The sequence below is a fragment of the Perca fluviatilis genome, chromosome 13 (assembly GCF_010015445.1).
Source record: "Perca fluviatilis chromosome 13, GENO_Pfluv_1.0, whole genome shotgun sequence".
In the NCBI taxonomy this organism is placed as follows: domain Eukaryota; kingdom Metazoa; phylum Chordata; class Actinopteri; order Perciformes; family Percidae; genus Perca; species Perca fluviatilis.
The window spans coordinates 37,384,951-37,400,248 of NC_053124.1; the positions used below are offsets into that span (position 1 = coordinate 37,384,951).

Consider the following 15,298-nt stretch of genomic DNA (forward strand, 5'->3'; position numbering starts at 1 on the left):
CACACACACACAGAAACAAACACACACACAAACAGACACACAGAGACACACACAGACAAACACAACATAAACAGAGACAAACACACACACACACACACACAAAAGCAGCACATTATTATATATATACACTATATTATATGAATAAGTATTCAGTGTTCAGAACAGGTCAGACGTCCGTCCCAAGATGCTAAGACTAAAAAAGTCAATTTATGATCTGTTACTTATTAACTCATCAACGTGTAACGTCCTGGGTGTTTTATTTTGAAGGACTAGAGGACGCGGAAGTGATTTTCTTCACTGTGGCTGACGGCTGACTGCAAAATGGCCTCTCGCTTTTTAGCCCGTCAACGAGTCCCTTTGTTCTAAAAATGAACGTGTGAGCGCCACCAGAGCCCCGGTGTGTCCGGATAAACCTGTCTGAAAGGACGGACGTTGTGCTGTTCATCTCTGAATGTTTGAACTCGGACTCATCTCCCGGCTAAGCTATTCAACTTAGCTTAGCCTGCTAGCTGGTTAGCAGCACAGCGCTAGTCCGGAGTGACTGAGCAAACCGTGTTTTTGGAGGAGTTTTGTGTGGAGAAAAACGTCCGCGTCGCCGCGTGAAAATGTGTAAAGTCCAGATGCTGAGAGCGTTGGTGGAGCAGCGACTAACTGCGGCTGCTGAAGAGATATTTGGGCTGTTTGAAAGAACGATAGCAGAGTACGAGGAGGAACTTTGTCGTTCAAAAGAGGAGAACGAGCGACAACGGGAGCTACTGGACGCTGTTTACAACCCTCAGCTTCGGTTACACAGAGCAGGTTTGGTCATTAAACCTCCAGTTGATCTTTCTCTCCTTCCTGGGATCTCTTCTCTCAGCAACGATAGGACGATAGGACGTATGGAAATACGCGTTTGTTCATTAACAGGCCTTCGCCAAACCCACCAGACTCCATGTAAATAATCTGTACTTTTATCATCGTAAAACACACTGCATTCAAAGTGGACAGAAACTAAATAAAACTACCAAAAGCCGTCTTGGTTCGTCTTTCCACTGTTCCAACAAGCACCACTCTGGTTTGGTTGAAATTAACCCTTAATTCACCCATTTACATGTGGAGATATGCTGGCTCTATACACGCTAAAAGTCCTGATTATTTACATGGAGTCTGGTGGAGATATGCTGGCTCTATACACACTAAAAGTCCTGATTATTTACATGGAGTCTGGTGGAGATATGCTGGCTCTATACATGCTAAAAGTCCTAATTATTTACATGGAGTCTGGTGGAGATATGCTGGCTCTATACACGCTAAAAGTCCTGATTATTCACATGGAGTTTCATGACGGTGATTTTGGGGCGGTTTTCTTTTCTCTCCTCCCTCTACGTTACGTTGTTTACATTCTCTACGTTCTTTGCGCAGCCCAGGAAATTCAACGTGTAACGTTAAATCTCAGGTTGTATCTGTCGGTACATGATCCGTTCTGCACATGCGCAAAATAATACTGTTTACGACCTGCACGATCTGTTCCACGCTAGCCTATGGCTAGCCTCCACCGGGAAGCTAACGTTAGTTTAGCTAACAGCACGATCTGTTCCACGCTAGCCTATGGCTAGCCTCCACCGGGAAGCTAACGTTAGTTTAGCTAACAGCTAATTCGGCTAACCGCTAGCTGACAGCTAGATTCAGTCTAAAATGACGTTAAGTCAAACTTAATGGGAGAAGCAGGCTACAGCTACATTAAGACTTTACAGTAAAAACAATAAAGACAAATATTGAGTGATTGTATTTTAAATGAGCACAAGTACAGTAGAACTGACGTAACAGCTGTTATATATATTAACGTTTATTTTCAAGTTTTATTTTGGGGGTCTTTTAAAGTTATTACACGCTGTCTCAGCTAGCGGTTAGCCGAATTAGCTGTTAGCTAAACTAACGTTAGCTTGGCTGTCGACCGGAAGCGTGGGACAGATCGTGCAGTGTCGTAAATCCTCGTACATACAGCGCATGCGCGAACATTTTGCGCACGTGCAGAAGGGATCGTGCAGCCGGAACGGATCGTGTACCGACAGTATCTCTTTAGTTTGGACTGAGATTCGGTGTCTGTGAAGTCGGTGCATTTCATGAGCAGGCCTCAACCCCCGAGGAACTTTGTCTCAAACATTCAGCACAACAAAATAGGGGAAATGCACAGTCAACTTAACAATAATGAAGTACCATGTGTGAGAGAGTGTGTAAATATGGTTTAATATCGCTGCAGGGTGTCGGTTCAGGTCGCTATTTCAATGTCCAGGTGAGAGTGTGGGAGAAAGGAGATGCAGAGTCCGGGGCTGCGGTTTAGACGGTTTATGTAAACAAAGAGGTGGGTGTGTGTGTGTGTGTGTGTGTGTGTGTGTGTGTGTTTGTGTGTGTGTGTGTGTGTTTCTGTGTGTGTTTCTGTGTGTGTGTTTCTGTAACAACAAAGCACAGCAATACAGACTTTAGAAAGGATCACAAACTGACTGCAAATTTTGAAATGTAACATCTTCTTTCAGAAGGACGCCTAAACCCACCACACACACAAACACACACACACACACACACACACACACACACACCCCTTTGTCTTCTACAAACCGAGGGATACACTGGATTAATCCCCCTGAGTTCACTTAGGCTACGTTCACACCACAAGTCTTAATGCTTAATTCAGATTTTTTAAGTTTTGTTGCTCAGATACAATGTTTTTGTTTGGCTGTTAAAATGTGGCTTATATATCGGATTCCAGTGTGAACTGTTTGCGGTTTCGAACTGACCCGCATGCGCAAAAGACCAATAACGGTTAGGGAGGTTATGGAGGAAGTCAGCATTTTGGGCTTTTATTTCAAAAAGTAGCTTTTAAGGCTCCTCACCTTCCGTTGACACTGCAGCCACGTTCTCCTGTGTCCCCGTTCTTACATTTTTGTTTTGCTATTTTTTCCAAACCGGAGTGGTGACGGTATGATCCTTCTAGTTTTGATTGAATTGGAGTATCTCCCCATACACTTAATAGGTCTAACACCTCCCTCTCCCTCCATTGACTTGCTCCATCACTGTTCTTCATGTTGTAGGCCTAGTCAGGTTTTTAATGTTACTGTCTGTGTCTCGGGCTAACTCCCAGCAGCGCAGAATTGTGACAAATGTCGATGTAGATTGACGTAAAAGTCACATCAAATCCGCCTCGGTTGTTTACACTGCGGCCGAATTGAAAAGAATCAGACCTGGGTCTGATTCAGGACCACATGTGGAAGTGGTCTAAATCTTATCAACATGTGAGTGTTCACACTACTTCTGAAGAAGTCTGACCTGGTCACTTGACCCCCCCAAAAAAATCGTTTTTTGGGCCACTTTTGCCTGCAGTCTGAACGTAGCCTTAGACAAGTGCGACACCTAGTGGTAAAAGTTGGCATACCGGTCCAGTGTTCCCCTTGATATCAAACTGGTTAAAAATAAATGTGTACACATGCCCAAGCCTCACTGGTTTATGAATGAATTTACAGAGGTTGAGCTAGTGCTGGGCGGTATGACCAAAAGATTCTGGCGGTTTCAGGGTATATCGCAGTATTTTCTTTCTTTTGCTTGTTGGGCCTTTATATAGGTTTATAATAGCTTGTTCTACTGTCAGAATATAGAATGCAAGTGTGGACACACCTTCCTCATTTAATGGTTTCTTTTTTTTATTTTCATGACTATTTATTATTGTATATTCTGATGAATGAAACATATGGAATTATGTACTTAACAAAAAGGTGTGAAATAACTGAAAACATATGTCTTTTAGATTTTTCTAGTCCAATCCCCTTTGCTTTTTATTAATAAGGGAAATAATTCCACTAATTAACCCTGACAAAGCACACCTGTGAAGGTAAAACCATTTCAGGTGACTACCTCATGAAGCTCATTGAGAGAACACCAAGGGTTTGCAGAGTTATCAAAAAAAGCAAAGGGTGGCTACTTTGAAGAATCTAAAATATAAGACATGTTTTCAGTTTTTTGTTAAGTACATAATTCCATATGTGTTCATTCATAGTTTTGATGCCTTCAGTGAGAATCTACAATGTAAATAGTCATGAAAATAAAGAAACGCATTGAATGAGTAGGTGTGTCCAAACTTTTGGCCTGTACTGTATATTAAAAAAACATGTCAATGTCATCATGTTTCCTAATAGCTTTGATTACTAAAGGGTTTGCTTGGCTACACAACATTACACACTAACGTAAGAAGGACAATGCATGAAACTGTTATAGAAGCTAAACAATTTTTATTGTGCAAACTGGAAAGTAGTAAAATAAACTTTAAATCAACTAAATACACATACCAACAACTTTAACATTGCTTCCTTTTCAACAACATATAATAGTTGTAAGCAGGGCTGGAGCTTTAGGACCTCCCGTCGTCCCGGGGCCAATAATATAAAAAAAAAATATATATATATATATATATATATATATATATATATATATATATATATATATATAAATTAAATTAAATAAATAAATAAAGGTTGGGGACGATGAAAATTAATTTTGGGAGGTTGAAAAAATAGACTGGTTGAAAGACAAGCAAGCAAATGTTCCAGTGAACGGCGAGGTCACCGCGAGTATTGGCTGTCAGAGTGATGTAGGGCTGGGCGATAAATCGATTTTATCGATTAACTCGAATGTGTAGTCAACGTGGATTTGTTTAAATGAAAAATCGATTTTCTCCTTAACATCCGCCAACGCTCCCCTCTGGGCTCCCGTAGCTCCGAACGGTCTCATCCCTCCCCCCCCCCCCCCGCGCGTTTCCATAGAAATACACAAACAACATGGCAGCGACAGGGACTAACATTAATTATTTTCTTAACCAGTCGTACTTAACCGTAATCTCCGCCGAAATGACCGGCAGCTCGCGGTGCTCTGTCCCCGGCTGAGAGTCACCTATTCTCGGTAACTGAACCACCAGCTACAGCTGACCTGAAGGAGCACCATGCGGGGCACCAGAGGCGGTGTTGAGGAACTCTGTTGCGGCTCAACACATCTACTAAATGCCGCTGATACGACCGAGCTGTGACGGAGGTCTGTAGCGGCTTAAACAACTTGCAATCGCCGCTGTGTAGCACGGAGCTCCGCTTCGACGTTTGTTTTTATCGCTACGAAGGAGCTTGCTACAGGTACGCTACATTCAAGAGACCATCATGGGATGTTAACGTACGTTACTCAGCAACAGGTGAAAATAGGGGCAAGGTTGCGCAATAACGTTAAAATGATTTGAACTTTTAGCGAGGAACGAGAAGTGAATTACCACCTGTATGTGTGAAAACAGCTTTATCTCACTCATCCGTTTTGTTGTTGAATATATAGCGCCCCCCCTAAAAAAAAAAAACTCAAACCAATTTATATTTCCACAAAATTGGCATGAATAATCATAATGGTATACAAGCCCCATGTGTGTGTATGAGTCAAAACAAAATAAAACTTGTTTTGAACAATTTCCTTGTCATCTGCAGATTGATTTTAAGTAGAGGAAGAAAAAAATCGATTTAAATCTGATTTTTTTTTTTTTTTGTGGAAAAAATCTGGGATTTTTTTTTTAGGCCATATCGCCCAGCCCAAGAGTGATGTAATTAGTGCTGCAGCTTACGATTATTTTTCGAATCGAGTATTCTAGTGATTATTTCATTGAGTAATCGGATAAAAAAATATTTTGCGTTATTAAACAACAATACCAAATGATGCATAACGGACATACAGGTATTTATTAACACTTTTATTGGCTAAGCCCATTTAGTGCATTTAAGTGTCACCTGACATTGCAGAAACAAATGAATAACAATACAGTAATGTCTACTTACTGTGGAATATGTATAACATATAAAACTATGAAATAGAACTTTAATAGTAAAGGCTATTTTGGTCTTCTTAAGACAAAAGGGAAAAAGGGACAAGAAGGTATACAACTTATAAAAATAAATGTATATAAAAAATGCAGGCCATTTTGCCTTAGTAGCTGTAATCACAAAACAAACTTCAAAATGTGTGTGTGTGTGTGTGCCTGCGTGAGAGAGAGACAAGGTGTGTGTGTGTGTTCAGGAGTTATTTGGTGTAGGCCTATTATATAGCTCACTTCCAGTTTAACATAAATTAGTTTACTACTTAAAGTTTCCACAACTTAACATCATATCTAGTCATATCAACTCACGACATTAGGCTACAACCGCTAGAAATACTTCACGTTTTAACTAGCGCTAGTACGTTAAGCTCACATCAATACATTTTTTTGTAATCAAATTATTCGAATTACTCGAGTAATCGTTTCAGCCCTAGATGTAATGTTACAATGACCACGGCGTCCCATGGTGGGATACAACTGCGATTTTTTTTTTAGATAGAGAGAGAGAGACAGGCTCAGTGATCACCAACTGGGTCAGACAGACAGGTCAGAGAGAGAGACAGGCTCAGTGACCACCAACTGGGTCAGTCAGAGATACTCTTCCTCCTCCACTGGGAAAAACTATCTTCACTAAGAGATTTACACCTTGTAAAAATAGCCCAAAAATAAAACTTCCCAAAGTTAACACCAGAAAAGAAGCTGGTAGTTCTCCTAGGAGAGGGGACAGCAGCTCCACTGACAGCTAAATGTGTGTGTATATATAGTAATTATATTATACTGTACAGTGTTTCCTTTAGGATTTTTTTTTAGCAGTGGGGGCAGGTCCTACAACCACTTCAGTATGTAAATAATGCACCTAAAATACAATCACCAATCGCTATTATATTGAATCAACAGCCACGTGCAATTTAGCTCGCAGGTGAAGAATACAAACAACGAAATCACCGGTTAACTTAATTTAAATTTGCAAGACCAGGCTTAAATTAACTGACAAATTGGGATGCTCCCTCTTAGTCGATTAGTCGACTAATCGGTTGTTTTGGTCTTAGTCAACTTAGATTTCTTTAGTCGATTAGTCATGTTTTATGCTTTTTTCATGCTGAATGACTTATTTCCAAGAAACGTACGAGCACATCTCTGGTAAACACAAGAATTAAAGTGGTGCTTTAGCATGACTCTTTGCAGAGAAACTCAGATTTACAGAACTGTCGATTAAATCAACTAATCGATTAGTCGATACAATTGAATGAGTGTTAGTCGACTAAGAATTTCTTCAATCGAGCACAGCCCTGCTGACAACATAAGTTATACCAACATGGCATCATGACTTTGCGTAAATATATACGCCACTTTCATAAAGCCAAATGGCGTGTTATTTTACGCCATTTTCAGCTAGTGTATGATACACGCTGGAAACGGCTGATGTAAACAGACCCACCACGAGGCCTCGCCACGTTGCGCGTTATCGCGAGAAAGCGACGTACTATCGCGAGAACAACGTCACACGCCTGGCAAGAAAAAAAAAAACTGGTTGAGTTTAGGAAAAGAACACAGGGAAAGGCTTTAGTGACAAAACAGTGACAAAAACACGGAAAATAACGACTAAAACACGCTTACGACAACAACAAATGGTTGGGTTTAGGAAAGAAACATTGGGTAAGGCTTATTAAAAACAAAAAACGGCCGAAAAATCGCCACACGCGGGGTGCGAACCCGGCTCTCCCAGGTGAAAGTCCTGTGTTTTACCCATCCACCATAACAACCTACCTCCTTACCCAATCCCCCGTTCCTTTATACCACTCACTACGGCGGAAATGGACTCGCAATATAGGCCAATGGCGGCCGATTTGCGTTGATATACACGCAAAAATGCGATTATGCGTCTTCATAACACGCAAAAACGGAATACAAATTGGCGTGTCATACATACGCCAATTCATGAGATCAGTCTGGTTATACGGCTTACAGGACGCACACACATAATCTCAACTGGCTAGTTATCCTCGTGTGTCCGCGCTATTCTCCGACTACACTCTAACAATGCAGCCCTATTTCTGATACCGTGGGGGGCAGAAATGTTGCCGTGGGGGGGCCGCCACGGTCAAATTAACATAGAGGAAACACTGCTGTAACTGTTGTGTGATGTAATTGTTTTGTAATATAGTGTCTTGTATCGAGATCAGTGACACTTAGGCCTATATACTTAACATATGACATGTAGGCTATGAATTTATGTAAACTGCTTAGAGAGAGAGAGCGCTGTGTGGCGCTTCCTAGACACTCCTATTTTCTGAACGACAGTTGACACATCAACGTACTATGTGAAGGCGTTTCATCATCTGCTGTCTTAGTTTGTAATCCCCTGTGTCTTTTTGCCAATAACCGTTTTCGCCTTCTCTGGGATGATTTTCGACGCACTTCTTTCGACATTTTGAGCTACCGCGGCAAATGTCAGAGCGCGTCACGTGACGATTCTGAACGAATCACGTTGTCAGAAATTGGCATCAGCCAATGAGATTGCGCATTTTGAGTTAAACCCCCCCCCCCTTTACTTTCACGATTGGTTGCTGATGAAAAGGAAATGACCATATTTGGATCCGACAGCATTGTAGAGGAGAGAGAGAGCTTTCCAACGGTATATGTGATGACTTGGTGCAGACAGCGATCGCGGAGCAGCGGGATGATTTAGCCAACTTTTGTTGAATTTCGGCGAAATCTACCGACGCAAACGGACAAAATATAGTAAAATAAAGACCTAAATGTGTATTTCGGACTTTTTTCACCACAAGTCTGAAAGGAGACATGTTATTGAACACAAATAGCCAAAAATCGCAAAATTGACCAGTGGAAAAAAAAAACTATGTTTTTGCCTGCCGTGTCTGGCCTTAAATGTGCTATAGAAATAAAGTTGCTTTTCCAGTCACCAGGGCATAGTTTAACACTGTGGTGCCTACCTGTCAAAGAGGACGTCTAACGTTAACCATACCACTGCTGCTTTCACCTCGCCGTTATATACGCTGTCTGTGTGTGGTTTTGAAAAGTGTAACCCCCAACTGCAACCGCTTTACCGGCATTGCCGTGACTCACTGGGACTTTAACAAACTGCAGGGTCTACGTCGTTTTGCTCCGTTCGCACTACAGTTCTGCCCGTGTGTGTGACGGAGCTTCGCTCTCTGTCAACATGCAGAGAGGACAGATATGCTCCCGCTTATGCGGTGGCGCTTACTGAAATTTGGCACCATTTGGTTTAATGTGATACGGCCCTCGATAGTACCGACGGAATTCGGTCGGTACCACCGGTTGTACTCTTTACACATTTACATGCATTTTTAACGATTAACCATGGATCCTTACATAACGGATTATAAAAAAAAACAAAAACACTTTGATATGTTATTAATCTGTTAGTTTAAGCTGACATTGATCTCTGTCTTTGTTTCAGACTTACCTTCACATGACAAAAAACAGAATGCTGTTAAGGAGAAGCCGCAGGAGTGTAGCTCCAGTGTGGACCAGCAGGAGCCAGAGCCCCCCCCACACATTAAAGAGGAACTGTGGAGCAGTCAGGAGGGAGATCAGCTTCAAGGGCTGGAGGAGGCTGATATCACCAAGAACTCACATCCACTTTTACAACCAGAGACTGAAGACCAGCCTGGACACTCTTCTGATCCTGAGACCGTCAGTGCTGATTGGAAGGAGACCAGAGAACCTCAGTCAGCTTTAAACTCTCTGAAACATGATTCAAGATCTAAGAAAACATTCAGCTGCTCTGAGTGTGGGAGAAGATTTGGGACCATGCAACATCTGAAGATACACATGAGAACTCATACAGGAGAAAAACCTTTCAGCTGCTCTGAGTGTGGTAAAAGATTTGGCCGCATGGCACATCTGAAGAGTCACATGATAACTCACACAGGAGAGATGCCTTTTAGCTGCCCATTCTGTTTGAAACATTTTTCATGGCGGGGAAATTTAAACAAACATTTGAGAGTCCACACTGGAGAGAAACCTTTCAGCTGCTCGGTCTGTAAGAAATCTTTTACCCATCAGGAAAGTTTACCGCGACACATGAGAATCCACACAAGAGAGGAACCATTCAGCTCCTCCGAGTGTGGAAAAGGATTTTGCCACGAGACACAACTGAAGAGTCACATGAAAACTCATACAAGAGAAGCTTTCAGCAGCTTAGTCTGTAAGAAATCTTTTCAACAGGATACACACCTAAACTCAAACATGAGAGTCCACACAGGAGAGAAACGACGACAATTTAGCTGCTCATTCTGTGAGAGAAATTTCACAGCGAGAGGGAGTTTGGAGAAACACATGAGAATCCACACAAGAGAGAGGCACACATATGTATGCTTCGTCTGTGAGAAACCTTTTATATATAAAGGGAGTTTAAATAGTCACATGAGAGTCCACAAGGGACACAAACTGTCTACTTCCTGTGTTAGTAACGTAAAAAAGCAGCAGGAGTGTAACTCCACTGTGGACCAGCAGGAGCCAAAGCCCCCCACACACATTAAAGAGGAACAGGAGGAACTGTGGAGCAGTCAGGAGGGAGAGCAGCTTCAAGGGCTGGAGGATTCTGATATCATCAAGTTCCCATTCACTCCAGTCCCTGTGAAGAGTGAAGATGATGAAGAGGAAGCTCAGTCCTCACAGCTTCATCAGAGACAAACTCAACACATGGAAAGACAATTATCTTGCTGTGACGCTGCCTCACAATATATCAAACAAGAAACTAAAGTTTTCGACGACGATTGGAAGGCGATCAGAGAACCTCAATCAGCTTTAAACTCTCTGAATAATACTGAAGTCCCGGTAAGTCGTACGACTGATACGACCCTAACTGCTGGTAAAAAACTGTTAAGCGGCTCTAATTGTTGGAAAGGATTTGGCTGCAAGACACTTCTGAAGACAAGCACGATCACAGAAAAGATTCTGTTCAGCTGCAGTGTTTGTGACCAAAGTTTCACCTGGTACAAAGAGCTCAGGAACCATCAGTGTGTCGGTGGTCAGAGTCAAACTGAGGAGAACAGAGAAGCAGAGCCTCCAGCCAGCAGAGGAACTCAACACATGGAAACAGAAGCTGATGGAGAGGACTGTGGAGGACCAGAACCAGCCAGGAACTCGCATCCACTTTTACGACCAGAGACTGAAGACCAGACAGGAGACTGTATTGACAGTACTGTCAGTGATGAGAGATGTAGTGCTGGTGAGAAATCATTTATCTGTTCTGAGTGTGGGAAAAGATTTGGCACCCAAACAAATCTAAGGATCCACATAAGAACTCATGCAGGAGAAAAACCTTTCAGCTGCTCACACTGTAAGAAATCTTTTACACAGAAAGGCAATTTGCAGAAACACATGGTAATCCATACAGGAAAGAGACTACATAGTTGTTCCGTTTGTGGTCAAAAATTCTTGTACAAGGACCATGTTACTTCACACATGAAATCACACACAGGAAAAGGAGCTTTCAGCTACTCATTCTCTGAGAAATCTTTTTCGCAGAGCGGAATCTTGCAGAGACAGTCAAATCACTTGAAAAATCGCACTGGAGAAAACACATTTGGTTGTTCTGTCTGTGGTGACAGATTTTCATATAAGTCGCATCTGACGTCGCACATGGCCGTCCACATGAGAGAGAAACGATTCAGCTGCAGCGTTTGTGAAGAAAGATTCGCTTCGCTTTCACAGATCGAAACGCATGAATGTGTCGGTCGTCGGTCGTCACAGATTCATCAGTCAAACGGAGGAGAAGAGAGAGGCAGAGCCTCCAGCCAGCAGAGAAACTCAACACATGGAAACAGAAGCTGATGGAGAGGGCTGTGGAGGACCAGAACCAGCCGGGAACTCACATCCACTTTTACAACCAGAGACTGAAAACACAGACTGATCTCATAAAGTGGCTTATGTATGACATGCCAATTCGTATGCCATTTTGGCGTGTTATCAAGACGCATAATCGCTTTTTAGCGTGTTTATCAACGCCATTCGGCCACCATTGACCTACATGTGTGAATTCTTGCTGTAGCGAGTAGTATGAAAGGACGTAAGTCCACGGAGGGAGGGTGGGTGGGTAAAACACACGACTTTCACCCAGGAGAGCCAGGGTTCGAGTCCCACGTGTGGCGTTTTTCATCCGTTTGTTTTCCTAAGCGTGTGACGTTGGTCACCGTCATTTTTTTTGTGTTACTAAAGCCTTTCCAAATGTTCTTTTCCAAAACCCAACTTTTTATTATTATTTTTTTATTACACACATGTAACGTTGTTCTCGCGTGTGTATGTTTACATCCGCTGTATAGAGCGTAGACATGCACGTGGATAGCTCAAAATGCGTACAGATAACACGCCATTTGGCTTTAGGAAAGTGGCGTGTATGTTTACGCAAAGTCATGATGCCATGTTGGAAAACAAGTCTGTGGAGGGTTAGGGTGAGAACATGTTAAATGAGCAACAGTATGGATTTCAGGGAACACTTTACAATTAAAGCTACAAGCAGCGATTGACGATCCTTGCACCTCACCGTGTGACAGGGTATGAGACTGGAGGCCGGTCGACATGGCTGTGCATTGGTGTTTACTGCATATAATTTAGACTTTTTTTTTTTTCTATACCAGGGGTCTCCAACTTTTTTTAATCTAAGGCCTACTTTAAAAAAACAAAAGTGGATACTTGCGTCACATCACTTACATTTATTTACACAACACACATGAGCTGAATGAAGCTACTGTTTGTACACAAATACAATTGCAATTCCCAAAACTTCACGTCAAGGTTCATGACTATTTTACATTTCTTTTAGCCGAGATAGTGAGCTACATCACTGAACATAGAAACAAATCAGACGCATTCAAATGCTCTCTCTAAACGGACAGCATTACCGTGGGTATGCTGCCGCCTGCTGTTAGAAACAGTAAATTACAAAGTTAGCTAACTTACTTTTAATATCGTGGTCATTTGGTGTCTCAGTTTTAGCGAGCTACTGGGAAAATGTAGAAAAGCTAACTGTAGCTTGCAAGCTACTTGTTGGATACCCCTGGTGTATACTGTACACAACTTAGACTTTATTTCCTGCGTGGAGTTAGTGGCCAAAATGGCACAGGTCATTCAATGAAAACTCAAGCTTTTAATAACTTTATCTTTTAAGGTTTTAGATTGTACAGATTTATTTTCCAGTTGATCGGCTTTAATCTCTAGGAGGAGCTCTTTGAACTGGTGAAAAATGCACAGTAAATTCAAAATGGCTTACTTCCTATTGGGTTTAGGATATAGCTTTTTTTTACTTCTAGAAGTGGTACATAAGCCTACCAATTTTCCTTCATCTATGTCAAATTTGAAGTTGGGGGGCTTTAAATTAGGAGGCACTATTGAGCATTTTGCCAAATCGATGCGCAAAACCCATAAAATATCCACATTTTCACTTGTTCTGATCTGTGCAGACTTTGGTGATTTTTCGAGCATCTTAAGCCCCTCAAAAATGCAATTTATTGCATGTAATAATTATAATTACTTACATTTTATTAGGGTCTTCGGTATAAAGGTAAAAATCATATACTTATGTAATGTTTACCGATGCCGGATCATGGATTCCTGGTGCATTAGTTAAAAACAACTAATTGAAAAACTTCTTTTATACTCTACTTTTGAAAATATTCAGTACAGCTGATAAAGATTTTCTACATTGACCCACTTATCATTTATCAAAAGCTTTCCATTTAGTTAATGAAATTTTACTCGCCAAACTAAGTTCCTGTAGCATCAGTTAGTACTTATTAACTTATGCTATTAAAAATAGCAAATCAAACAAAGTAATACCTGTTCATTTGTTGGGGTTGGTGAAGGAGAGAGGGGGGTGACCAGGGAGGTCTTATTTTAGCTGAATGCTGTTTTCATTCTGGTTTTATGTTTTTCTAATGCTGTTTATTACTTTTGGACTCCATTTTGTACGCTGTAATACAATTATGGGATGTATTGGATGCAGACCCTTGTTTGTGTTAATGCAAATAAATGTACAAAACTCAGTAAACCAGCAAGCACGTCTGGCAAGTTAGTTAATCCCCTACTCAGCCTCTCGGCGGCCATAAAAGTGATTTTCAGATTGTCGCCTACATGTATAGTTTGAACTGATAATAAACATAACCCACTATTAGAGATTGAATAAGGTTGGTGTTTATTTTTCACACAATAATTAACATTAATAATTATCAGTCCACACCATCAGCTAATTTAGTTACTTTGGGAAAAGGACCAGCTACAGACCTGATGCAACCAACTGAGCAACAACTACAGCCAGTTGCAGAAGAGCTATAACAGCCTGGGCAACAGTTTCTGCCAGGAGACAAACTAACAGACACAGGGGAACATTACAGGTGAGAAATGTTTTAAAAGAAACAAGTCTTATTAGTCTTATATATTTGTCCTTCAATTATTTGAAATATGTCACTAAAAGGATGGAGGAGATTTCAGTGCAGTTGTTACTACAAATCTGATATGAAAACCTGGACAGAGAGCAGGAGGGTCACAGCAAAGAAGAAAATGTGAGTGTCTGTTAACGTATGTTATTTGAATGTCATGTGTTTTTGTACATACTATACAATACTGCACTGATTGCAGCTGGAAGTGTAGTCTGCCTCAACTGCACTGTGGGCTCATCTGAATAATCTGACATAGTCAACAACAGTGGGCCTGGTTCTGGCTCGAAGGACCATGAGTAAATGGGTGCACAATGGCGCTACCCATGTACTGATAACTGGTTAATAGTGAATCCGGGTCCACTGACCCCCTCAGTCTGATAAGAACCAAACAAGTGTCATTTCTTAATTATCATTTATGGCCACACAATCAAAACACGCTCATTTCTACAACAGTATGTGGATGAAATGATATAAGTACAAACTAAATACATACTATATAACTAGGTTTTTAGTGTGTGTGTGTGTGTGTATATATATATATATATATATATATATATATATATATAAATATATATATATATATAAAAATATATATATATATAAAAATATATATATATATATATAAATAAACAAACAAACAAACAAACAGTAGTATAGACAGTAGACAGTATTACCATGGGCCTGATGGTGGCAGTAATGGAAATCAGGGTGTCACCACAATCATTTTTATGGAATTGGGCCCTACAGTAGTGGAAGTCTGTTATTGTTAAAATATGGATTGACAGACTGATGGTCCAATACATTGTTCCAAAGCAGGATATCCATATTAATTCATCAATTATCAAATTTTAACTTCATTAAACATTAAAATGTTTCAGTTTAGGCAACATGAAAGAACTGTGAAAGCAGCATTTCCTGTTGTGTCCAAACTGTTGAACTTCTGTGTGGCTAGGTGTGAATAAATGCTATTTATACATTAGTTACAAAGTTAAGAAAACCACCAGAC

General features: G+C 41.0%; 1 protein-coding gene across 1 annotated transcript; it reads left to right on the forward strand.

Annotated features, from left to right (window-relative positions):
- The first annotated feature begins 291 nt into the window (after positions 1-291).
- LOC120570985 (gastrula zinc finger protein XlCGF57.1-like) lies at positions 292-15,250 on the forward strand. The gene is made up of 3 exons (XM_039819668.1): positions 292-798; positions 9,312-10,486; positions 15,245-15,250. The coding sequence occupies exons 1-3, from the start codon at positions 606-608 to the stop codon at positions 15,248-15,250; spliced, it is 1,374 nt and encodes a 457-aa protein (XP_039675602.1). The 5' UTR covers positions 292-605.
- Positions 15,251-15,298: the final 48 nt, after the last annotated feature.